Source organism: Argiope bruennichi, chromosome 5 (genome assembly GCF_947563725.1).
Source record: "Argiope bruennichi chromosome 5, qqArgBrue1.1, whole genome shotgun sequence".
In the NCBI taxonomy this organism is placed as follows: domain Eukaryota; kingdom Metazoa; phylum Arthropoda; class Arachnida; order Araneae; family Araneidae; genus Argiope; species Argiope bruennichi.
In genome coordinates, this window is record NC_079155.1 from 20145781 (window position 1) to 20173666 (window position 27886).

At 26.9% G+C, this 27886-nt stretch overlaps 1 protein-coding gene across 2 annotated transcripts; it reads left to right on the forward strand.

Annotated features, from left to right (window-relative positions):
• Positions 1 to 5349: 5349 nt before the first annotated feature.
• LOC129969417 (phospholipid scramblase 2-like) lies at positions 5350 to 27793 on the forward strand. Of its 2 annotated transcripts, none has more exons than XM_056083983.1 (8): positions 5350 to 5533; positions 6017 to 6216; positions 7807 to 7917; positions 11229 to 11306; positions 14309 to 14448; positions 18385 to 18549; positions 23519 to 23677; positions 25621 to 27793. In XM_056083983.1, the coding sequence occupies exons 2-8, from the start codon at positions 6159 to 6161 to the stop codon at positions 25669 to 25671; spliced, it is 762 nt and encodes a 253-aa protein (XP_055939958.1). In that variant the 5' UTR covers positions 5350 to 5533; positions 6017 to 6158; the 3' UTR covers positions 25672 to 27793. The 2 variants fall into 2 exon arrangements, with proteins under 2 accessions (XP_055939958.1, XP_055939959.1); XM_056083984.1 differs by having other exon boundaries at positions 5350 to 5523.
• Positions 27794 to 27886: the final 93 nt, after the last annotated feature.

Consider the following 27886-nt stretch of genomic DNA (forward strand, 5'->3'; position numbering starts at 1 on the left):
GTATGTTTTTTTATGTAAATGTCTGAATTTTATTGCCTGATTTTATAAAAAAGTGAATTATATTATGAATTATTTTTAGTAAATATTTTGAATTAATATGAAATTCATATGCAAAGAATTTTAACTTTTTTAACGTGCAATTTTTAATAATTAATAGCTTCCACCTCTCTCTCCTAAACTAAGAAAAAAATGCTTTTTATTGAATTTTAGAATTCTGTAGGGATGTGATTGACCAAAATTTGAAAAAGAGGAAGGGAAAAACATGCAAAAAGTATGAATTAAATAGTTCATGTACAGAAAAAAAAACTATAAAAACTATAGTCCAGATGGCTTTTATAATCATTTGCAAATGTTAATAAAAAATAAGAAATCAGTAGTATATAATTCACTTTTAAAACTTCACTTTTTTTCACCTTAAAAATTATATTGTCTTGAAAAAATTTAAATGTATATATAAAGGACAACGAGGGGGAAATTAGTGTTTTCTTGTAAATATACTTTACGAGCACAATTTCGTAAACATTCCCTTAATGCTTAATTGCCTTTATGGCATAATTCAAACACATTACTGTTTGTTTGTTTGTTTTGTTCTTTTATCGACATGACTTATTTGATGTTTCATAGTTTGCTTTTGCCACATTGGTACAACGAGCATCTTCATTTTGTGTATAAGATTTAGATGTGGAAAAAATTTCTGAGGCTCTCTAGATGACCTGGCAGCTCTTACAGATATTTTCTTGCAGCTTCCTTTAACATCAGCTTTTTTTTTTTTTTTTTTTTTTTTACTATTTGTCACATATATATTTTAAAAACTTCTGCTCTATAATTTCTTGCTGTTGAATTCTTTGTTTCTACAGAGATTTTTGTCCACTTTATCTTTCAATTGTTCTTTTTATACAATTAACCCCTTCCAGTAAGATTAAATAAGGAAAAATTGTGCATGAAAGAACCCTTTAATTTTTATTTAAGAAAACTTAATCTATTTTATAATTCTTACATATTTGATAATTAAAATTATATTATTCATATGGATATAATTGTAATTCGTAAGTTCATATTCAACACTTCTTCAAAAATCTCTAATGATTTCGAATTGGCCCCTAGTTTTCGCGTTTACGCCAGGCATTCCCGTAAATGTTTTTTTTTTAATTATTATTATTATTTCAGAAACATCATCAAATCCATTCTGATGATGTGTCTACGGTTTCAGAGCATTCACTAAAATCACTTATTAGTTTCTCAGCACATTTTGATCTTGGTAATATTTCACTATCATTAGTTTCAGTATCAGGTATACGCTTATTTCTTCTGAATTTTTTGGATCCCTCCAATCATCTTGATCTTCATAGTTTGCACTACTCTTAATCGTTACGGTGTTTATTTCACAGGGTGTTTTTCCTTTAGTAAGACAGATATTCGTGCTACATGTTTATAAGAATGAAATTCACTGACTAACAACAATTTGGCCGTAACTTGTACCAAGACAATCTAAAGAAAACAATATGTGATAGTGATTTATGATATCAACATAAGTGATAAAAGTATTTCTAGATTCAATGCACCTAGAAATTTTAAACCACATTTATTATTATATTCAACAGTAACTCGCATGCCGAGTATAGCTCGTCATTGAGCTATATGGCATGAAAAATCAGTGACGAGCTATACTCGTCATTTTACCGGAAGGAGTTGAATAGCAGAATTCTTTTAAGACATATGCTCGCACATCACAATCCGAATGGCAAACAATTCTGTACTTAGTCTATTTGCTTTAGAGGTGACGACCGAGCTCATTATACTAAAACTCGATTGAACTTTGGGTCCATGAAATCAGGTGAGCATAGCACTTGCCTTTTTTAACATTAGTGAGAATTGCCTGAAATTTTCAGTTTCCATCCACCAGTTATCCACTGACTCCTTCTGCTCTGGTTGGCATAAATTTGCATCAAGATTCAGTCATTTGCACCTCTTTCTGCAACACTAATGACATTCGCCGCCAGACCAGGAAATCCGTTCATTAATATCAAAGAAAAAGAATGCTTCCGCCAAACAATTGCTGACGCAGGTTGTAATAGCAAATTATCCAAGGGCATCTCCTTCTGCAAGTGGAAATCCTTTTAACATTCCCCATTAATACAGGTTTTGTAGAAAGTTTTAGTTCTTTTGTAATATAGATTTTTTTTTTTTTTTTTTTTTTTATCATGTGAGACAATGATGTTGTCTTGGTTTGAGGTTTTTGTACCTCAAAAGGCGTAGGCAACAAATTGTTAAAGCCTTAAAATGCGTAGGCGCTTTATAAAAACATGACAGAATATAGTAAAATAGAACACTGAAATTATGTTCACCAAAAAAGGAAGTAGTCAAACAGAAGTTTTTTTTTTTTTTTTTTTATCGTAGGAGAACATGATGTTTTGGTTTGGAGATTTTGAAGTTTCAAAATGCAAGAGCAGAAAATTGGTCATTTATCGCTTTTGAGGCATCAATTTTTCGCTTTTAGGGTTATTAGAAAATGATAAAGAAGGTTGTGATATTTGAAGACTTATCGCCAACAAAAAGCTACAATTTGGAGCGGATTTCCGCCATGTATTCTCCTGACTGACCAATGCAGGGTAGTGTCGTAAGAAGTTATCATTCGAAGAAGCATAGAGAAGAAAATGGGAATGAATGCGAAGCAGCGAGAAGAAGTATCAAAAGTTATATTTTATTTTTTAATTTTCAATTTTTCTAGCTGGGAAAAAAAAGTTTTGGAGCTCGAACGAGTCACATGATTGTTTCAAACAGGTTAAATTAATTAAGACAAATAATGACTTAAAAAATAATAATGTTCTCACATGATAACTTGAAATTTGCGAGAACAGATTTCAATTTTTTTTTTAAACTCATATTATTCATAACACGACATCGCAAACAGCTGCAAACTTCAACAAATAAAATCAAACTGATACCAATCAAGAAATGTGACAAAATCATATCAACTTCGGAACACACTAATAAAGAGACATCACTCATGAAATATACAGACAAAATGACAACTACTGAGGATATTGATTGATCAGTTGAAATTTCCGTGCAATTTACTCAACATCGACAACGGAAAAGAACGAGAGGAAAAGTCCATTATTTAATGAACAAAGTTTGCTTAAAACGTATGCGCACTTCAGACGATTTCCTGCTTTCAACGGAATTAAGTAGAAAATTGTCAGAAGGTACAAAATTGGCATTATCTTATTCCTCATTAAATACATCGGAGCATATATTTTTAAGACTGAATAAAACATTGATGGCGACAATTTGTTGCCAGAAGAATTGAACAAAGAAATTAAATTCTGATGTGTCTTTGTCTCAAAAATACAATTTAATACTGTCATGGATTTGTAAGTCGGTGAAGAAGTACAAACAGACCTCAGTAACAAACGGCGACTTTTATTAACACGAAGACAAGAATACGCAGACAACAAATGCCCGACCGACACGCACACAAGCAACAAACAGTTGCCCAAAAGTAGTAATCGATAGTAATAACAAACAGAGCACCCAAACCGACCAGACAGAATTCAGTAGGAGAAGGAAATCTTCGTATCTATTCTCTACAAAACAACAATAAATAAAATGAAATCTACGACCACAAATTTCAAGTTATCATGTTATGAGATGAAAGCATATAAGCCAGTTAACAAGTAAGCCAGAGCAGTTGCTTTTGTATCCTGGTCATGTTACTGGACTGCGAACCACAAGGCCCCAGGTTCTATCCTCGCGCATCCCAAAAACTCACTAAAATAGTTCAATTTTTATACATTATCCAGATTTCTTATCCAAGCCTTGATAGACACTTTGTAGCGTACGTACAGGAAGGCATAAAACTAAGAAAAAGAGGTAATGAGAAAATACTCTGAACTCATATAGTTTTAGAAAGAAATTTGCCGTAACACCATTTTGATTCCATGAGAAAACTAAGAGTCTATGCAACTCAGAAGTTAGAATACAATAAAGTCAGAGCATGACTGATTACGAAATTATTTTTTGACTATACATTAATTAGAAATTAGATGCAATCCTATATTTGTCATGGATTGATCGGTTTTCTTTATCGTGGATACATATGTATATAATAGTTAAAAAATAAAGATACAATATTTTGCAACCCTTCAGTTTTAGTTTTTAATCTAAACTTATATATATATAAAAGAATGAAGTGATAAGGATTTTTTTCTCCGAATATTTGTATTTTGTTTATTGAATGTTTGAACTTTATTTAAATATAAACAAAAAGTTTAAAAATATTTTTAATAAATATATCATTTTTGTTTTTCTTTAATTAAGTTTTTTAAAAGAAGAAATTATTCAATGTAAAATGCGAGAACAGTCTCCTCGAAACTTTCTAGCATACTTTGTAATAAAGATGCCATTCGTTTTACCCATAACATTACGCTCCTTGAACAAGGCAGTAAGTGCCACAAGTACACAGATTTTTATTTTGAAATACTCGTACATGAGAATTTTGTTCTTCGTACTGTAGTGAAGAAAACCAAATATGTATTTTGAATGCTTTTTTTTTTTTTTCAGTTGATTGAAATTAAAATTTAATACAGAACTATAGTTTTAATATTAAGATCACATATCACATTTCATTTATTTAAGTCATTGTGTTTTTTAAGTTATCATATATACATGATGCAAAAGCATATACCAACAGATGGTCAACTCTTTGGCGGATTTAATTCAAAATTCGATAAATATATATACTTTAGATGCTAAATTTGTGTACCAAATTTTATTCATGTAGCTATTTATGTTTAGGATTCACTTGTACTCGAAGAGACAAACAGATAAATTTCATATTAATAGATTTCGTTCGAACTTTGCTTTATGGAAGCATGCAAGTCTGAAATGTTAAGATTTATCAAATTCTGGAGTTCGAATTTTTTAACGATGGCAATATTTTCTCTTTCTATATTTCGTTGATCGAGTAAGTAAATTGGGCCTGAGTTCATATATTCTGAATTTATGACATTTATTAAAACTTTGTAATTTCTAGTTGCAACATAAAGATAATAGCCATTTGAATTAGCTTCTAAACTTGGTGAAATCAATAAAATGTTATAAGACGAGGACATTAGATACACCTCATATAAAACAGAAAGATTTTTTTTTCTTCTTATTGCTTTAATATTTTGTACAATATCAAAGGCATACATTATTTGTCAAAAAAAAATCATTTCCAATAGGTATCATTGAACAAAACCAATTGCTCCACTAGTTTCTAAATTTCTGAGCAGACCTCTGCACATATTGAGCTGTTCCCATAGCAACGATTGATGAAAGAAGCTCCTCCTCGTGAAGAAACTTGGCGACTAAAAATATGGCGGCCGGTAGCGCAACACCTTCGCTCGTTTTGCGGATTCCACTAATTAGACTGGTCAGACCTGCGGTAATGTGCTGTTTAAGAAATCGGGTAGTCGTTCCTATTGCGGTTTCGGAACAGAGGACCATGTCTGGTACAAACTATATATCGTTACTGAGAGCGTAAGAATGAGTACGCTTTTTTCTTTAGTTGGCGATAAACTTTTAGCGATATCCACGATGGTGGAAGTATCAATATAGAAGCATTTTTTATTATTTTTTCAAGTACATTAATAATGCTTTATATTTTAGATAACATCACATATATATTGATTTCAAATTAATAGGAAATAAATAGTGTTAATAAATAAATTAACAACTTGGGAACAAAAACCAACTATATTAATCTAACATTTTTGTTTCAAATGTATGCCAAAAAAGAAATTTTAACACTAGAATTTATTTATTAACAGAGAAACACAGATTCAAGATAGCACTGCATTTATTATTGTATGTCAAAACTAAAATTTTAATAAACTGGAATCTTGCGTGTATTCAAAACATTTTTCAGGTGTTTAAATGTGTCTCTCGGAATGCTACACTTTTTCTCTGTATATTATTTGAATAAGATATTTGCATTACATATTTCATTACTTAAAAGTGTCCTACCATCTAGGCTGATATTCTTGAGTTAGGGAATCAGCATCATATCTTTCTGGTCCAGGATATCAATTTGCAAATTTCCCTCTCTTGAGAGTTCTCCATAGCCTATGGAAACATACCCTTTTCCAAAAAGATATCTCTAACCAGGAATTCTGATGACTTTTCAATCAAAACCCAGATCTGGTAACCCACCTCCAGGTGCTCTGCAACCTGGTAAGTTTTTCATTGATATGTATTGTGTGCTTAATGTAATACTGTACTTTCCTTTTAATGATTTGTAGTTTTTTAAAAAAACTTTGTATTTATATATTATTTCTTCATATTTAATAATTTATGAAAGACATTCAAAATAATTTTTTCATTGAATCTAAAGTGCTGAAATTATTAAAATTACTTTTATTGTTATTGTACAATATTTATATATTTTACATAAAAATAACTCTGATTTTAATGTGCTAGAAAATTGGCATGTAGTTGTTGCAAAAACCTGCAAGTACTGAATAATATTTTAGGAAGTGAATTATATTATTTATTTTTCAGAGCTACGTACATTAGATATTTAACTTCCACCCCTTTAATTATAGCCTTAATTACTGTCAATTTAGTATAGTTTCATTTTATTGTTCCTTTTCAATGTTCTTTTTCTCGTGTATGATATCTATGAACTTGATATTCCATTTACTAGTTAAATCAATGTATTTTTTAGCTCAATATAGTGACTGAATACTCCAAATGTGATTAGACTTTTATAGAATTTATTTAGCACAGCTCATTGTATTTTTATAACATATAACATCTATATATGAAAGTTATTAAGCTTGATGCCTAAATTCATTTATTATAATATTGTATATTTCACGATTCATATTAAATATTTTTCATTCAAAAGTTCTGCGTTCAAAATGCAGTAGTTTCTTTTAAGTAAAATTATTAATTAAATTTGAAAATAGTTTAATTCTGAGGAAAGATTAAAAATTCTTTCAGTGAAAGGGAATTTTTAAATTAAAATTCTATGGCATATTACTAATATATATATAAATTTATTATATTAACTAAATTATTCAAGAATTTTTATATTATTTTTTAGGAAAATCCTATATTATGGTTATCTATGTAAAATAAAGAGATAGTTTTATATATTTATTTTTAAAAAAATCTTATTAACTGTTAAATGTTTATAAGACCATTTCCAGTACATCTACAATCTTTACTTATTTTTACTAATTAAAAATTTCATTTTTATTGGTATTTTAATGAAAATTAAGAGATTTAAAACTTCTCTTTCAAGCAAAATTGTCAAATGTGGCACAATCTTTTAATACAAAGAATTCATCTTATTAGATATTTTTCTTAAAAATAATCCAGACTGATTTGCAGCAAAAAATTTCTTTATTACAATATATAGTAGACAAGGAAAGAAACTTCTGTAATTTTTCAAGATATTGAGTGAATTCATCCTTATTATAAGATGAAAATAGAATCTTTTTATAGAATAATTTTGTTTAAACATGTTAAATTAATTACATTTAAAATTTAAATATTTTATAAAGCTATAAGTTCTTTTTAGACAATAGCAGTACTTCCTATATCTCTAACATTAAAAATAGAAATCTGTCAGTGAAATGCCTTTTTCAAATTTGATATTTTAGGTAATTTTAAATTTCTTTGGCTTCATTATTGTTCAATAATGTTATTGTATTTCTAACCTTGTTCTTTTAAAACTTCATGGATATTTTGTAATTTTCTCTATTAATTTCTAACCTGAGTGTTAATGTGTGTAATTATTTTACTTATTATTTATAGATGCTGAATTGATGCCCATAGATACTGATACTCCTGTTTGTCCTCGGGAACTTCAGTACCTGACAGTGATCGATCAGCTTCTTGTTCGTCAAAAAGAGGAAATTTCTTTAAGTTTGTTATTTTTTTCTCATGCTTTTATTACTTAAAGAAAAAATAGGAGGATTATTTTTTAATAAAAATTGAAACTTCTATGCTATTGAAATCACTCATTGGTTAAATTTATATTTTCAATTTTGTGCATGAACATCAATGATAAAAATATTAAATTTATACTAGGGAAATTACTTTTGGTATCCATAAATGATCTCAGCTTCATAAAGATATTTCACTGAATATGGAAATTAACTATTTCTGAGTGAAGTCCATGATCAACTGTTAAGTTTTATTTTGCTTTTGACTTGCTAGCAGTTGAAGATAAGCTAAACTCCAAATTGAAATTATAATTTCATAGTTTGTATATCTATAGGTTATCAAAAAATACCATTTTTTAAAACTGATTATGTTGTATCTGTGTATGTTTTATATTACTTATCAAAAATTAGATACATTGCATCTTTCTTTAACAGCAAACTTTTAATCTTTGATTTAATAAAAAGTAACAAAAAACGTAAAAAAAAAATTAAATAATAAGAATTAGATATTAGATATCCTTTTAAATAGTGAAATTTTTTTGAAAATGTTGATTTCTTTTACATTTTTGAGTAACTGCATCCTTCTATTGACCCTGATAAAAAAAATCTAATGTCAGATTTATAGATATATATTTTTCCATGCTTTTGAATGTTTCTGAAAAGGAATGACATGAAATCAGTGAAATAACATCTATTACATTGAATCGTGAAAGTTATAGTTTCAGGAATATAGGTTATCAAAATTTTCAAAGTAATTTGACAAAATTATTGATGACATGTATGAAATGTTATATACAGTTTTTAAATATAAGAAACTTAATATATATATATATATATATATGTTTTTTTTCAAGTGTATCAAGCATTTTAATGGGGGATGATGCAGTGCTAATATTATTGTTACTCTCTTAATATCACATATATATATATATATATATATATGTAATATTATTTGTTGTGAAGCAAGATGCAGTTTGAAGACAATGAAGATACTTTTAATTTCGTGACGTCGTTTTATTTCATTTTGAAGAAGCAAGCATATGTAGAAGCGACGAGCACACAGAACGACACAGAAAGGAATGTGGGAAGAGCTCTTAGACATTTTATCCCTGGTCTTATATAACCTATGATTTTGATAGGGAAAATATTTCTTTACAGTGCTAATGTATTATGAGATTTCGATAGGGATTTTCATTACACGGGTAGACAAGGTAGGGGAAACACAGGGAGATTTTGAAAAAGAATTTGCTTGATCAGCGGTATGTTATCTCTTCACGCGTAGTGTGGGAAAGTTAGATTTTAGCTGATTCAACAATTTAACAAAGCTTCTCTTGAATTAATTAAGTAGAGACAGTGGAATTGGATCACGAAATAAGAGAATATTTTAGAATAATGTTACTATGGGCTAAATTAAGATAAAATCTTGAAAATTAATTAAATTGAAATTAGAGTTAAAATATCATTACATATATATATATATACACATTTGATATCTTTTGTTCTTTCTGGTTGCTGATTAACTCTCCAGATGACTGCTGATAAATTGAGTTAGTTGAAATCCTATGCATATATTATTCTAATAGAGTCTTAGGGTTGAAGAAAAAAATTATATCTGAAATGTAAACATCTGACCAAAATTTTGAGATTAATTTAATTCTATTTCTGCACCAACTGGAAAGTTTTAATCAAGCCTGTTTCCTTCTATTATCACTTGTGACAAATCATCTATGAATGTGACATCAAGTTAAGGTAATGGAAATTTGTTGAATTTTGGCTATATTTTGCAAATTCTGGTTGTGTTGGCACCTATGCTTGGTTTGCTTCACCACTTGCCAGTATGTTTTGGGATCTTCTGTTGATATGTTGTGAGAATGCTTACTATACAATATTTACAATATTTAAAGTGACTTTTTGATGACAAATGTTTTAGTCCAAATGTCTGAACTCTAGTGTATGTTTATTTTGGTCTTTATTTAATGTAAAGCATAAGATTTAAATGTTAGATACTAACATTTTTCAAAATAGAAAGCAAAAGATAAACTATAAATGAAAAATTATTAGAAAAGCCTATAAAAAAAATCAGAATTATAATTCAGTCAAAATCATGCCGTTCATAAATTTTTTTCCTTATAATTTGACTTGGTCCATTACACATTCTTCTTTAATGGTTGAACAGTAAGTTCTACTTTTTATGCCTAGTGCTTAAAGGATAATATGCAACCAAATTTCTGTTATGTGATGAATGGATGATTGCTGCACATGGCAATGCACCTTCATTATCTATCATAATCTGCAAGTGTTTGGTCCATCATTCATCATTTTTCTACACTGAAAAGAAATTTTAATAAGAACTGAGTTGTTTTGATGCCAATTCTTATAATATGCAGACATTTCAATTGAGTCTTTTTAACTACACTTTCCAAATAATTATTTTTGTGCCTGCTTATTGTGTTTTTTCTTTATATAATAAAGTTTCTTTATATATAATATTCTTTATACAATTGCAATAATCTTTACAGCTTTATTATTTTTCTTTTCTTCCTGGGAAATGACTTTCTGTATACAAATATAAGCTACCTATAATGCTAATGAAGAAATGCATTTAAATTTTAATTTAGATTATACTACACTACATTTCAACGAGAGCCTTTTAATTTCTAAAAGCAATTGGTATGATAGAGAATAATAAACACTACTTACATATGAATATTATGCATCGAGATGTCTTATAAAAAATGTTTAGCCATTATATGAAACAGACATAGATAATATTTACCACAGTGGAATTTCATAAAAAAGCCCTATGGCTACATCTTTAGTCAAAAAAGGAACATCTTTAAAAGACTTTTTTCTTTATTTATTTAAGTATCACATCAACATGTTTAGTGATATCATTCACCACTGCAAATGGCATAAGCACTTTACAGCTACTTCTTCAGCAAAAAAAGTAAAGTGTAGTTCAGATAAGATTATTGCAATTTTAGAAAAATTCAAATAAAAAAAAATTGAATATTATACTTCAAAATAAAAGGTTATTATGGTATATTTATTTATTTAAAAATTAGTTTAATCATTTAACTAAAATATATTTTTAAATTTTATTTATTTAAATAATTAATATTTAAATCAAATCAAACTTGACTAATGTGTTATACACTGTGTGTTAATATTGTGTCTTATTGAAATATTGTCATTGTAATGTCCAAGTTATAAAAGTTATGAATCCACAGGTATTTTTTTAATGCCTTTCTTTTTAAAATGCTTCTTTTCAAAAAATCCTTTTCATTTCAGATGGCTTGAATTGTGAAAACAAAAATAAATATATAGTAAAGAACATCTTGGGCCAAAACATTTATACTGCAAGAGAAGGTAAGAAACTGCTGCGTTTTTGTAAAATATAATTATTTTACTTTTTTTCCTCCTGATTAATGTTATATTAAGTAAAAATTTTAAATCTTTCTAGAAGTGTCTGATTTTCTTTCAGACAAAAGTTTAAAGAAGGCAAATTTGAATGCATTTTTATATCAAATTTTTAGATTGTAATTATATCTATTTATATTTGTCAAGTCATTAAGTTGTGGCATAGTCTCATTTTTTTTTTTCAAACTGCAATTTTGGATCCATGTTTCTGTTTCATTTAAAATGCATTTCAGAAAACTTTGCTTTTGCATATTGAATCATTCAAGATTCACATATTCTGAAATCAAGAGAATGATTATTAGAATGATTACCAGATTCATTCTTAATTCTCTAAGCATAAAGGAATTAAGAATATCTTTGACTTTGGAACAATTAATTGAGTTGCTTTGATTATTAAATATCCTTTTCATAATTAATTGGCATTTTTATTATTCATATTTGTACTTAACTAAAATAAAGTCCATCAATACATAAATTCTAATTTCAATAAACTAAAAACTAATTCTTGAGTAATTCCAAAAGTAATCTGATCCTGTGTACAATGTCTCCAAGCTTATAATACCGCAAAGATCTTTAGTATGACTTGCTAAGAAGATCATTCCTAATGAATAATAAATTTCATTTGTGTTCAATTCCAGGTTTATAGAATTTTGTCACTACGAGTGACTCTATAGCTGTCTATAACGTTATATATAACTTTATGTTTCTAAAACTAAACTTTCTAATTAAATTTTCTCCAATTATTGGATGATTTGACTGAGAAAAGATTTACATTCCACCAATTTATATTTAATGCTTTAATTTGTGTCACTTATTCAGATTTAACTATCCCAAGCATGTTCAGAATCTTATTGTACAGTGTTCATATATTAGAATTTAATTTGTGAGTGTTATAAAAATTAAATCAAGTATTGTCTCACCAGTATTGTCTTTGTAAAAAATAAATAAAAATACTGATGAATGCTTTTGCAATTATATTTGTAATTTACAATATAAATCATCACTTTTAATACCTTTTCTTTGAGTTTAATACGAATTTGTAATATTGCTTCCCTGCAGTTAGTTCTATCGTAAGAGACGCAATTTTTTGTAGACAACTCTGATGGATCCTGAACGGATGACGGACTAATGGCCACCCCAAGCTTAGTGACAAACATGGCAGCCATTTGGCGAGTTGGCGGCAAAATGGTAGAATCCAAATAGAATCCAGTTTTGGCGATATTTCCATTAAGACGCGATTTTAAATAATCTTTCTAGAACTTTCTCTGCTTGTCTCAGAAGCTGTAAAAAATAAAATAGAAGACCTGACCGGGAAGCAGTTAAGCTGATATTGACAGTATTTCGTCATGTACCGAATCTTGTAATCAGACGAGTGCGTGGAGACAGTGGTGAATAGCAGACGTTTCAGGGGATGTGAATAGTTGTGTGAAATCTCTTTTTCTGCAGTGTTTTGTCTGACCGTTTTGAACTGTTGCGGTTGTTTACTACTGATTTGCTGCTTATGTGTTACTTTACATTGTAAGTGATGTACTTGCGTACGTCTCGACAGTGTTTTATCCTTTTGTATAATTGTATCTTCACTCAGAATAAACGTCCATATTTATTATTGAGCCTATTGGATTGTTTCACCCTGCACCCGCTACATTGAACCCATTGACTGTCGGTAATTTTTGCAGAATCTCGGCGAGAACTTTATAAAATCTTTTACTTCATACTGATCTCACAGTTTTTAACGTTATGACCTATTTATGCTACGTTTGAAAATAAATCTTTTTTTATTTTACCTAAGTTCTTATATTGAAATATTGTGTTCTTATATTGTGTATGCTTTGCATACCCAAAATTCTATTGTGTCCATTACTTGGACTGATGCTAAATGCTCTTAAGGAGTCACGCCTCTATAAACGTCTAATAATGCATTCCTAGAGAGTGCAATAAGTTCATATGCCAACTAATGAGAGAGATAGAGCTGGGTGGTGATTGAATTTCATCATTGTGGTATATCGTCTAAAATTAATTGAAATTTCTCGATGTGTCGGGATTTTATTGTTTATTTATTGCAATAATAAATTATAAACAGCCTTTCTTAACACCCTTATTTCTCTAAAAAAGAGGAATTTTCAATTAATTTTCGTTTGTATGATAAAAATATTCGTGTTTTTCTTTCCAGTGAAATAACTATATTGAAAATTATTGTACAAAATAAAACTAAATTGTATTAAAGTAATTTCATTAGAGAATGTTGCAAAGTATTTCGTTTTAGCCATGACTGCCTTTCTCAGTGCCAACCTCAATTCACCGCAGTATCTAACTATGCTGTTGCTGCAGTTCGATATTCATATTACCCTGGATACTTTGGCAGGTGGAGACAGCTCTCATTTTATGATGTTAATGGAACAAACTGCACAGGTGTACTGCAGTTGTAAAATACCGTATACTTTTTCATACGTGTGTGAATTATTTTGTACCTCGTCTTTATTTAAACATCTAATCACACATTTTGATATTAGATTTAAACTTAAAAATCAAATGTATATCATAGATTTAGGTTCATGTATATAACATAATTTGCGGAGTCTCTATGTCTGATTTTAGAGTTTCGAATTTAGGAACGAAGAGTAGCAATATCAATATCAAATTCCAGAACAGATCATGTCTTTGTGTGTACTGATATAGACTGAATCTAATATTATAAAAATTTTCCCATGATAGGATAGAAGAATGAGTTTGATGATTGCAGATGTCATTATCATTTTCAAACCATCTCTCGCAATGAAAGTATCTGTTCAAAATTAATCTTTTTCATCTTGATATAGGGATACTAATCTCATTAACCCTTCTGTAACTTATTTAACACACAAATGAAGTAAAACATTCATTTCATTCTGTCATTTTTTTATGTATCTGTTATTTCATCTGTAGTTTTTGAAATCTCCGATTTACTTTTATAGATACCGGTTGTTGTACAAGAAACTGTTGTGGAAGTTGCCGACCATTTGACTTAAAGATAAAAAATAATTATGGCACGGAGATCATACATTTATCTAGAGATCTTCGATGCTCTTTTTGTTGTTTCCCTTGCTGTTTACAGGTTTGTTTGAATAAATTTGCATTCTTTTGTTTAAAAAAAATCAACTGTGATATCTGAAACATGTATTTATTTTTTATTGATTTATTTCAAACTTTTATAACATCATCTGTTTCATTCATGCCAAGAGAAAGAAATTACCTAATTATTGTAATAATATACTCTAGTTAAACTAAAAAAATTCTATGATCCTTTTCATTTAATTTCTTATGAAAAGTTATAATGTGTTATTCATGATTTACTGGTTGTCTTTAGTGATCTTATTTATTTATTATCAGCTGTTTCTCTGGATATCAAATACAAAAAAAAATTATTTTAATTTTTTTCAAATATGATCTGTTTATTGTGTCTACGAACTTTTCTAATGGAAACTTATTCTATGTCATGGCATTATTAAAAGCATAAATGACGGATTCTCCTATTTTCTAATTTTAACAATTTTGTAACATCACATTTTTATTCATAATGTAAACTATTAAATAGAATTTTTCTTTAGCTTTCAACAATGGAAGGAAATCGCGCAATCAAATATTTGATAAAACGATAAAAATAATTTTGGTTCCATTTTCAGCTATTAAAACATTGTTTTGAAATATATTTAAACATATGCCTGATTAAATCTAGACTAAAGAAGTTTACAGCAACAAAAGTAGCCTCATTGAAAAGATACTTTTTTTAGATTTAAAAACAGTGAAAATATCTTTTTTTTTTTTTTTTTTTTTTTTTTTTTGCAGGAATATTTTTTGAAGTTATCAAAGAAAAATATCAAACTCTAGGTTAATTTTTTAATAAATTAAGATTATAATAATTTTAAAAAAGGTACTCCTATGTGCAAATTTTCAGTCTGCAAGATATACCTGTACAAAAATTTTGAAGCTCTAAGTCAAATGGTCTAGCCTGTAAAACGCCGACAAACACACACGTTCATCTTTATTACCAGTAGATATAAAGGAATAATGATTTTCATTTGATGATCAAATTTTTCATCAAAATGATTTTCATTTTGATGTTGAATTATTATGCTATGTGCAGTGTGTGTGTGTATATATTTTGCAGTCTTGTTCTTATGGTATGGAACTTTTGAGAGAAAGAAATGGGTTTAAATATCATCCTCATCATGAAATTATAAGATTCATTCCAAATAACTCCTTGTGTAACTTCAAAATAGAGTGTTTAATAAATCAATTTTATTTTAATTGTTGCATTTTATTAAATACTTGCCATCTGGTTCGCCAGTATTAATGATTGCTAAAATTTTCAATTAAATGTTTTATGTAACTTGGTCTCTTAGTATCTTTTTTCTGCAAAATATTTTTAAGCTTTAGATTTTGATAGTTATACTATTTAGTCATACTATTATGTAGGCCTTAAATAGTTCTGTTCATTATACTACTTATATCTCTCTTTAAATAGTCTTAATCTCTCTTTAAAATAGTTAGGTCAGCGGCCATAAAATGTCAACTTTAAATTAGAGTGGAAATGTTAAACTAAAGTTAATATAAAAACATTTTTTTACATACACCAACCATGTCTTTTTTTTAAATATGAAAATTGAAAGCAGAATTGTTTCTCATTGAAGTAGTATGTGCACTGCAGAATAATTTTCGTAATTTATATAATATCTTAAAGAATTACTCAAAAATTTCTGATTCATCGTAAAATTCAGTTTTAGTTTTACTATCAAAATATTTAATTGATGTAAATAAAAATATTTTATTTTAGTGAATAAATGTACTTATGAAAAAATTATGAAGTTAAAGTTTACATAGTCCTTTTGTCCTAAGGAATCATATTCTGCGAAAAATTCTTGACACTTCAACTTTTAAATAAATAAATAAACGTTTTTATCTTCTTCAGTCAAATCTGAAGTTTTTATATATCAATTTTAGAACAATCAACATTTTCATAATCATAGGCCAATCACTGTCAAGAAATCCTGGCAAAAAATTGGCATATCTTTTTTTTTTTTTTTTTTTTTTTTTTGAGACGGTCGATGAAGTGGTTTAAAATCGCTAGTTTTTATAGAAAAGTTATATTAATATTTCATAAATTAGTCAGTTTTAGTGATTGAGTGATTTCATAAATTAGTCAGTTTTAGTGATTGAGTGATTTCATAAATTAGTCAGTTTTAGTTAGTTGATTAGAGTTCAACAATTTTTATTTAAAATATTAGTGTTGCTAGAATATTATGTTAAATATTATTCAAAGGGCAGAGGACCTATGTAAAAATTTAAAATTCGTAATTCATTAGAGCATTTATTGACTCAAGTTATATGAAATATAATTATTTAGTTCATTTAGACCATTTTGTTAGCAGATAAATGCCCCAAATTAGCTGATGGGAGCTGATTAGAGTGATTATACTGTATATGTATTAAACCATGTTTGTCGTAAATTAAATTGTTTTATTGAATTAATAATATAGATATTGTAAAAGATCATAGAAAACTTTTCCACCATGTACTTTTTAGAAAATATATTTCAAATTTTTTTCACTTCCTGCAGACACATGTTGAAAATTACCCTTTTATATATTTAATTTGCAATAGTAGTTGATTTATTTTTTTAATTTGAACTTCTGTTAGTGTTTAATAACACCACGTTGATAAAAGCTAATTTTTTCCCCATTTACGTGCTCATGCAGATTAATTTTTTTTTTTTTTTTTTTGTGCAAAATATATTGTTGAAAAATATGTTTAAAATATTTCTTTAAAAAATCATTAAAAATCGAAACTTAATTTATAGGTTAAAGCATTGATATAATTAAAAAGATAATTATTTGAGCTTTAACGAATGTGCAAACATCAATTCTGCACTGTAATATTTTCGGAAGTTATAGCGGAAAACGCTAATATTTCGCTTAATTTTTTAATTAATTAGACGCTAATTAATTAAAAAATTAAAACGCTAATTCAAAATTCAAAATAATCGCTCCGAGTGGCATTTTCCCGGTCTACTAGGCATACACATACCAAATTGATAGTTGTAGGTTGAACAGTCTAGCCTGTAGAGCGCCAACACACTCACACCCACATTGAGTAAGAATAGATATAGATAATTGTTTACTGTTTTTATAATTGAAAAACAGTTACTAGATCATTTTAGACAGGAAGTATACAGTTTTGATTTTTTTTTAAAAAATATCATGTGCATATGCTTGTAATTTCTTGACGCTTTTAATACATATATTTTGTACCAGCTATAACGAATCATATTATCAATACATTTTGGTAATGCTTTTTGATGAACTTATGTCATTTTTATACCAGCTTTTGCTATTTAATTCTTATTAAAGTCATTTACTTTTTTTTTTTTTTTGCAAAATTAAAAGAAATAATGCCTTTTGAAAAGATTGAAAAAAAGGAATCATTTTGTTATTAAATTACAATACAATATCAGTTTTGAACTTATTTATTTTGATTTCGTAAATCTGCAAAAAAATAGCACATCACAATATAATGAAAATTATTTTTAATTCAATTATTTCCTGTCAAGAAAAAGTGTCATAATGTTCCTAGTTCATTAATCTTAAAATTCATAAAATTATATACTGATATTTATAATCCTAGCTGTTTGGGGGAGGGGAGGGATTAGTGATCTTGTGAAACACATTTCTATTTATGTGGAAGAATATGTGGTGGTAACATTATAAGCCAGTTAACAACTTCCAGAGAAGAGTGTACACTTTTGTCTAGTGGCTTTGTTACTCGGCTACGAACCCTAACGTTGCGAGTTCGAACCTCAACCTGCACAAATGCATTACACTGAATCATTATAATTCACTTCATAAATTTTCTCTCTTTCTGTACATGGATTATTGAGGACGTATTGAAAAATTATAATTTGATGTGTTTGCTGTTACATACATACTTTTTTCCCTCAATTTTTTTCATAACTTACAATCATGTCAATTTTTTTAATTCTAATAATTCTTTACAGAGATTAGAGGTGTTTGCACCTCCTGGGCAGTTTATTGGCGCAGTAGTCCAAAAATGGAGCATTTTTAAACCTCAATTTCAAATTGAAAATGAAAGCGGTGACGCAGTACTAAAGATTGAAGGACCCTTTTGTACATTTTCATTTTGTGGGAGTGTAAATTTTCAGGTACGGTCAATGGTGTGAAATAATAATGAATAAGCTCTGCATGAAACTTTTCCTTGTTAATGTGAAGTTTAATTTCAGCAAATTTATTTTAAATTACGCAAAACATGCTGAGATTTTGAAAACTGAGAAAGAAAATGAAATTCCGATTTTTTTTTAAAGAAAAAATTATCAAAAAAGTGGGTGAATTATCATAAAAAGATTCTTTATTTATAAATATTAAAAGATTTTTAAAAATGCAATAAACTATCAAATATTAAGGAATGTTTTTAAATTCAAACATTATCTTGAAAATAACATTTTAAAAAGCATAAATTTCAAATGTATGGCACATCCTGTATTTGTCTTTCTACAGAAAATCGGCCAGCGAAAGCATACCGTATCCTGTTATTAAAAAAATTTGAACTATCTGCCTATGCATTCTATAACTTAACATTTGCTTTTTTTTTCGGTTATTAATATTGGAAACGTTTACTGATATATTTTTTTATTAATTTCAGCCGCTTTCTTTAATTTCCGATATAAATATAGTTTCGTTAAATTATACCAAATAATTTTTCATTATTAAAATTAAAAAAATGGAAACTTCTAATGATTTTCAGATAATAATAGTTATTTATAAGTATTTTAATACTTAAAAATCAAATTATAATTCAAGTACCGCATGAATGAACATAATTATTTTTCTTTTAAAAATTAAATTATAACTCACATATTAAAAAGAAGGGAAAAAAAACTTTTTTTTTCTAACAAAAATGAGTAGCATATTAATTAAAACCATCTCTAAATTGTTGATTTAATTTAGATAATTTTGAATATATAAACAAAAGCGCATGTAAATTTATAATTATTTTTTTTTCTAAAAATTAAATTGTAATTCAAGAAAGGGAAGAATAAACATTTATTTTTGTATAAAAAAAGTGGAAAATATATTAATTAAAACTCTTTGTAAATTGGTAAAGTATTTTGAAAAAAAAAAATTAAAATCACTAGCCCAGAACCGAATTCGGATTTCATGATGCTAAGTCCATGTTTTACCAACTACGCTATTCGGGTGTTCGGTGACTGTGACACAGTGTTAGTATATAAGCTATACTAAAAGTTTGAGGGCCATTTTCTCGAAACTGTCTGACTATTGCGCTTTAATAGTTTAATAAATAAACATTCTAAAGGCATATTACCATTATACTAAATAATCAATTTAGTATAATGGTAATATGCCTTTAGAATGGTAATATGCCTGATTTAAATAAAAGATTAGACTTGGAAAATATTTATATATGTAATTTAAAAACTTTGTTTCCTTATGGACTCAATAGTAAATTAAATGGAGAAGGTTACGGGGATTTGGATAACATTTGTATTTATAACAAACTTAACATCTTTAAAGACTTTCTAGATAATGAAAACAAAAGTAAAAGATTTAAGAGAGGAAAAGGTAGAGGCGGCAATTTTGATATAGTAACTGAGGATTTTCAAAATTTGTGTAATTTGGAACATAATAATGATAATATTCTTAAAATTAAGAAATATCTATTTGGCTTTAGAAAAAATAAAATTAGATGGTTTATTAATAACAAATTTGAAGATTTAAAGTTTGAAAATTCATTCACTAAATACATAATTCTAGATCTTATCAAATTCAAGCTTAATATAGGAAAAAACGATTTACTATTTAAAACTAAAAGTAATTTAAATAAAGAATACTGTGTAGTGAGATTTTTGGATATTTGCTTCGAAAACCTAAAGTTACCTAAAGTTATGCACAACAATAAAGAATTTTTTCCTTTAAAGGATAATGCAATAGCTTCAATAGCATTTAGTTATTCAGCAACTTTAAGAAAAAGAATCTGTAACTATAATTACTATAGCAAAAATTTAAATAAGATAGACAAGACAGACTGTAATTGTAATAAAGATATTTATAAAGATTATATAGATGCTGACAAAGGACATATTATAACAGGGAATTTAAAAATTATAGATTCTAACTCTTTAAGAGATTTAATGGAAAGGGGCACGAAATTTAGATTAAGAGAAAAAGTTAACATTAAAAAAATCTTAATTTCTATCGGACAAGATTTGGATATTTTTATTTCCAAATTATCCAGGAAATACCATTGGCCTCCAGAAGGTTTCAGAGAATGGAAAGTAAGGATTTTAGAAGACTTTAAAACAGAATTTAATGCAGACAACGTTAGAACTAAAGAACGAGGAATTTATTTCAACAAAACTTTGAAAAAAGAAATAAAAAATTTAAAAGAGAGGTTTGTTATTACAGTAATAGATAAATCGGCAAATAATTTCGGTTTAATTTGTAAATATTATTATAAAGAACTTCTAACTAAGGAATATAACTCTAATTCAACTTACAAATTAATTAACACCGGGAAAAAAGAATTGGATAAAAGGATGCTAGCTTTCGCTAAAAAAATTAAAATAAAAACTTGCTCTTTAAACTACCCTTACCTCTTCCCAACAATAAAATTTCATAAAAAACCAATAAATTTTAGATTCGTAACTTGTAGCACTGGCAGTTACAATTACTATACGGGAAAACATTTCTTTAAATACTTAAAAATTGTCCTAAACAAAATTAAAGAGGAAGATAATTTTATTATCAATAGTAACAAAGATATTTTGGACTTTCTAAAGGATAACAATTTTAATAAGCTTGATACTTATGATTTTGAAAATTTATACACTAATCTACCTCATGAAAAGTTAATAGATGTCTGTACTAATATATATGAAGAATATTTAAATAGAGATATTATTACAAAAACTAATTGGTTAGAGTTATGTAAATTTAATATTAAAGAAAACTATGTTTTTAACGGAATAAATTTTTATAAACAAGAAAAAGGAATTCCAATGGGAACAGCTTTTTCAAGTGCGTTAGCCAATATTTTCCTACATTATTATGAAAAAGAAATAATTAAACTTAACTTAATAATAGGCTGGAGATATATTGATGACTTAATTTTGTTAAATGTGGATAATCCTAATGATATTATTAATTGTTACCCAAAAGAATTAGTTTTAACTCAAACAAACGAAAATCAACTTAAAGCTAATTATTTAGATTTAAATATAGAAATTGACAATGGAAAAACTTTGATAGGTATTTATGATAAAAGGGATGAATTTAACTTTAAAATAATTAAACTTAGTAACTACCATTCTAATTTAAACTCTAAAATTTTCAAAAATTTGATATTTTCACAATTTAACAGAATTAAAAAAATTTGCAATAATAAAAGATCTTATATCTTAGCAACAAACAATCTCATTAAAAATTTAACTATTAACGAATTTCCCAAAAACTTTTGCAATATAGAAGTTTTGATAAGAGAGGGTCTGTTTAATTTCTGACTTCCTCTGGTTTGTTAGCTTTGAGTTTTAATTCAATAGATGGCGCTTCAAGTTTGATGACGATACATTATGACGAAACGTGGGAGGCGGATATAGCTGTAAACGTGGAAAAATTAAATCTTAGTTTAGTTCAACGAAATACATCTACAATAGCACGTTTTAACCTCAAGTAGTTTTCTTCAGATTTGTACTTTCATTTTGTAAGTAATTTGCCTTGTGTTTATATTACTTTTTTTCATGTATCTTGTGGTTTGATTTGCTGTGGTCTTATTTGGTTTGTTTTTTGCTAGTGTTTTTACTTGTTTTAATCTTGTGATACTAATTTATCTCTAAAACCTCAATTTTCTGGGATTTTCGGGTCACGAGGGGTCAATTTGTTGGACGAAAAGTCAGACCCCTCACAGAAAAAATCCCTGGTTTGAATCCTTGCCTGAGGGTGACCCTTGAAAAAGTCTTCGGGCCGGATTCAGTTAATCTTTCTTTTTGATTCTTTGAATATTAACGTAATATTTATTTCTAATTTGACTAAATAATCAACATACTATCATTTCAAATATCTATCATCAATTTTCCAGCCTGTGCATTTTCTTTGTTAGATATTGGAGCATCACCACCTGTTGATAGAAATATTAACTATTTTTCGATTTTTGCAGAGCGCATTTTTTGTACTACATACTAGTGAAATTTTGTTTTGTTTGGAGCCATAGAACGGGATTTAGAGCCTTCTGAATAGGCAAACTTCAATTATAACTACCTTGTATGTTAATGAACCAGATATGTTTGATATTTCTTGCAGTTCGTTAATTTTAAATTGTTTCAATATGTCATTTTGAATGAATATCTGTTCCCATTACATTGATGCTAGGCAGCATATTCATATTTATGCTCCAAATTAAAAGTTTCTTTAAACATAAATTTTGATATTATTTCATATGTTTGTGAGAAATTTATTTGGAACTTAAACATTTATTTTCTATTTTCAAGAATTTCTAAAAGTTTTTTTTTTTTTTTTTTTGTAATACAAATGTGGTGAGAAATGTGTCTCTCAAATTTTACATCATACTTTCTTTTTAACCTATTTAATATACGTACCTTGTTATTCGCTTTTCCTTCTGTTTAAGACAAATTCATGTGTCTCATCTAAGTAAAAAAAAGAAAGAAAGAATTTGTATGCCTAAACTTTTCTAAGTAAATTTAGTTCTTGTTCTCTTGCATTTGTTTCATTAGCCTACTGCTTTTAGAAATTTTCAGTAAACAAGTATATTTCAGATTTTCCATACTTCAGAAAGTCAGAATTTCTAAATTTGTTTTTCTATTATTTTGACGCATTTATTCAACTTGGAAAAAAGAATAGATATTTCAGATTTCTTCTAAAATTGTTTTAATTTAAATTTGTCCATTGCTAATATATTTTACTCTGATTTTATTTCATTAAATTAGTACAAAATCTGAGACAACATATTTTTAACACATTATTTCTAGAATTATAAATAAAGTCCTTTAAATTTATTTACTACTTTAAAAATATTTTCTTCTTAAAATTAATAACAAAGGAAACTGGTTGTTTGTTTTAATCAATCCATTATTTTTCTATTAGGTACTTTCTACAGATGGTATTGAAGTTGGCAAGATTTCTAAGAAATGGTCAGGCTTATTACGAGAAACTTTTACAGATGTTGACCATTTTGGAATTTCATTTCCACTTGAGTTGGATGTCAAGATGAAAGCAACTTTATTAGGAGCTTTGTTTTTGATTGTAAGTTTTATGTTCTGAATACCAATTATTTTTATTTTACGAAAGTAAAATAATTTTGAATTTTTTTCTTTTCTTTTTTTTAGTTTTTGTTAGTTTATAATTTATAGTTACTTACTTTTTAAAATGTATTGAAGGAAAAGTTTTTTTTTTCAGTATTTTAGTGCATTTTTACCATAAGTTATATAAAAATTTATTTCAAACAATTAATAGATATTTTTTCATGAAGTTATTGAAGCAAATACGGAAAACCTTTCATTTAAAAATGCTTACTCTATGTTACAAATTCTGTGCATTTATTTGTAGATCATAGACTAGCCATTGAATATTGGCTTTCCTAACTATTAACTTATTAATATAAATGCATTTATTTTAAATTTCACCTTGTTTGATGAGACAAAATATGAATTTCACAGAATCAATGTACTATAAATTACTGAAACATACAAAATAAAAAGTGTATGTATAGCAAAATAAAAGCTAAAATGAAAATCTTATTACTGAATCAGTATCCAAATAAAGCAGTTTTTTTAGTCTTAACATTGAAAACAGCGAGTAATTGAACAGTTTAGTAAAAAAGCGAAGTAATTCAAATTACATTATAAAAATAAAGCATTATTTTTTATTATGTATCAAATTTAATAAAAAAAATGTATTGAAATCAGAGAAAATTGTACAGAAATGCTATTAATATCATTAATAGGTAATCTTTTAAGTTTTAAAGATAGTGTAGAAATAATTTTTGTGGGATTATATTTTTGGAAAATATAGCTGAAAAACACTTCAGACTTGCTTCATTTTTAATTAATTTCAGGACTTTGGAAAGTCAACAGTGAGTTTCCTTTTATCTTGTAAAACATGTATGCCAAATTCATCAAGATAGAACAAAAACTGCAGATTTGTATGAAAGGCATACTAACAAATATTCATCTCTCTCTATATATACAAGTTATAGTAAATGTGATTAATCTGGTGGTTATGTACAATTACAGGTGATTATTTATTATTACTACTAAACTTGGTAAATATGATTAATTATTGAATATTTATCAGTTTTACCAATCGCTTTATGAAATCCTCTACTTAGTGATTGCATATCATTATCTGTGATTATTCATACTTGTAATATTAGGTAATACGTTCAAAGATTTGCTCTATCATCAAGATATATATATATATATATATATATATATATATATATATATATATATATATATATATATATATATATATATATATATATATATATAATATAAGTTATAGTAATTGTGATTAAAATGATGATTATGTATAATTACAGGTGATTATACGTTATCACTACTAAACTTGGGTAAATGTGATAGATTATTGAGCATTTACCAATTTTTCTGGTTAGTTTATAAAATCTCTATCTTAGTGATTATTATCAGTGATTATTCACAATCATATTTTGAGAATATTGTGATAAAAATAGTTATGAATAATCATTTGTATTACACATAATCACCAGTTTATTACATTTACTATAATATATGAAAATACATATTATTCCAAGCAAACAACAAAAACTATTTATACCTATTATACTCATTCATAAAACTCATAAAATATTAATCTTAGCAGAATTTCATTCTGTGTATTTTGTTTAATGGTACACTAGATACCTTTACCTTTCCAATTTTTATGGATGATTTCCTAGTATGTTATAATTATGATAACTGGGACCTTATTCATTGCTATCAAACGGCAATATTTTAAATGTTTCTAAACAACGTAGAATGAGTTGACACTTAATTCTGAAACTGCATCTGATTTTCACTTTGATTATCATAAAATGGATTATAATTTTAATGTTTCACTAAAATGTTTATCACTTACTAGTTTTTAATTTTTCCCTTGTGTGGATTTTAATATTAATATAACAGCACTTTACTCTCATGAATGATATGCTTAAATTCTATTTATAGGATTACATGTACTTTGAGACAACATGGGATGAAGATTGTGATTTTTGCTAGTAGTATGTTGTAAGGAAAGGATTCTTCAAATATAGTGCCCAAAAATCAAACTCTTTTTAACTATGTTCTTTTGAAAAGTTGTGTTTTTATCAAAATTCATACATTGCTATTCATATACTGAATGCATGTCAAAGTCACCGTTAGCATTTATTTCTGTTTTAGCTGTCAAACCAGTAGATAGAACTTATACCTATACATGTAGAATCCTAGGAAATTAATACATGCTGTAAATACCGTAAACACATTCACAATTGCTATTACTATTTCATGTGTAATCCTCTTGAAGTATAACTCTTTGGTTCTCATTATCAGAACTTTTACGGTGAATTTAAATAAGAACTCATTAACCATTTTATTCGCCATTTTCTATGTTATCTATAATTATTTTATTGTTGTATTTATTTATTTATTATTGGTTTAGAATACATAGATATTGTAAATGAAATTATCATTTCATTCCTGAAAATTTTTACTCACTTGTTTATTGCATATTAAATTCCTCAGTCTAATAAATTTAAAACAAATTTAAAATTTGGGGCTGAGTACCAATATGAGATTGCATTGCTAAATATTGAAGTTCCCCAAAGATTATGATACAATTATGATATTTTCGTATTATAATCTTAAATTTTTTAAATCCAGGTAGATATAATTTTAAAGGAAAGCTTTAAATAATTTCAAAGGAAATTATTTCAATGAAAAGAATTTTGCTAAATCTGTTTAGTGGCAATTTAAAATTATTATTATTTTACTTATCATTAATTAATACTTTGTTTTCTTATTTATTTAGCATGTCTAGTGTCTCTGAAAATGTTTTAAAAGAAAATTATGTCATTGTAATTCTCTAAGAAATTTTGGTGTAAACTTACTTTTTAGCCATCCTAAGTGAAATGTTAAAGAGCCTAGCTTTTTTGAAACTGATCAAAGAAAATATATTTGCTTTCTCATACATATAAATGGGTTGTCATCCAAATGTCAAAAAAAAAAAAAAAAAAAAAAAAGAAAGAAAGAAAGAAAGAAAAAGAAAATTAAGTATTGCCATGTTTTAATTCTACTAAAAGTTTTTTAGCCTAATGCTGCATAAAGATATTGCAGCCTTTCTCAGGCCCTGAATATTGATAATATTAATCTATTATATTGAAATTATTTTCTAATTAGGATTATATGCAATTTTAGGTTTAGATCAATTGTAAAAAAGAAAGAAAGTTTTTAAGTGTTTAGGAGAAATGTCATATCTCAACATTTTGGATTCATTTGGTTTACACATACACACTTAAGTTGGCTATCATTCAATTGCCCATCTGTCATACAAAATATTTTTAAGGAAATAAAAATTGAATAATGCAAATAAAAAAATAAATCCATCGACTGTCATCAAAAATACTGAAAGAAGAAACTTGAAAACTCTGCTTAACACTTAAAAACATTTTTAGAAACCATTGGTCCAAATTCGAAATTTCATGTAAAAATAATTTATTTGAATAAAAGTAATTTAATCTGAATGAATCAATAGTAAAAGAAAGAAGAAACATTAAAATAATCTCTGTATCACTTAAATTCAATTTTTTTTTTTTTTAAATTCTGCTTAATACTTTAAAACCTTTCTTTTAACATTTGACCAAATCCAAAATTGCATATAAAATATGTTTTTAAAGCATTAAGTAAAAATTTCAGGTACCAGCATGTTTTAACTTTATTTAATTTTTTTTTTTATTCTAATGCTGCTGCATAAAAATTTTGCAGCTTTCCTTGGAATCTGAATATTGATATTATCAATTTCATTGAAATTATCGTTTAACAAGCATTGCTTAAAACTAATTGTATTCTGTGTGATATTTTTGTTACAACTTCTGCCAGTGAATTATGCTGAAGTTTCAATTAATAAATAAGAAATGTTTATTTTGTTTTAAATTATTTTTTTAATGTAAAAGTTATTTATTTATTTAAGAGATTAAGAAATTTTATCTTGAAGAGATATAACTTCTGTTCGAAATAGCTATTGCTGCATGTTTTTCTTAAATGGTTGTAATTGTAATTATTTCTTTTAATCATGTGTAATATTATGCTTACTTTTCTTAGAGATTTTAATTATTCCATTCAACACTGTATAAATTTAAGAATATAAAAGACTTTTTTTTTTTTTTTTTTTTTTTGCATATGTGTTTAATCTTAAAAATTCTATTGAAAAATATTTTGAATTTCAAATATTTCATAT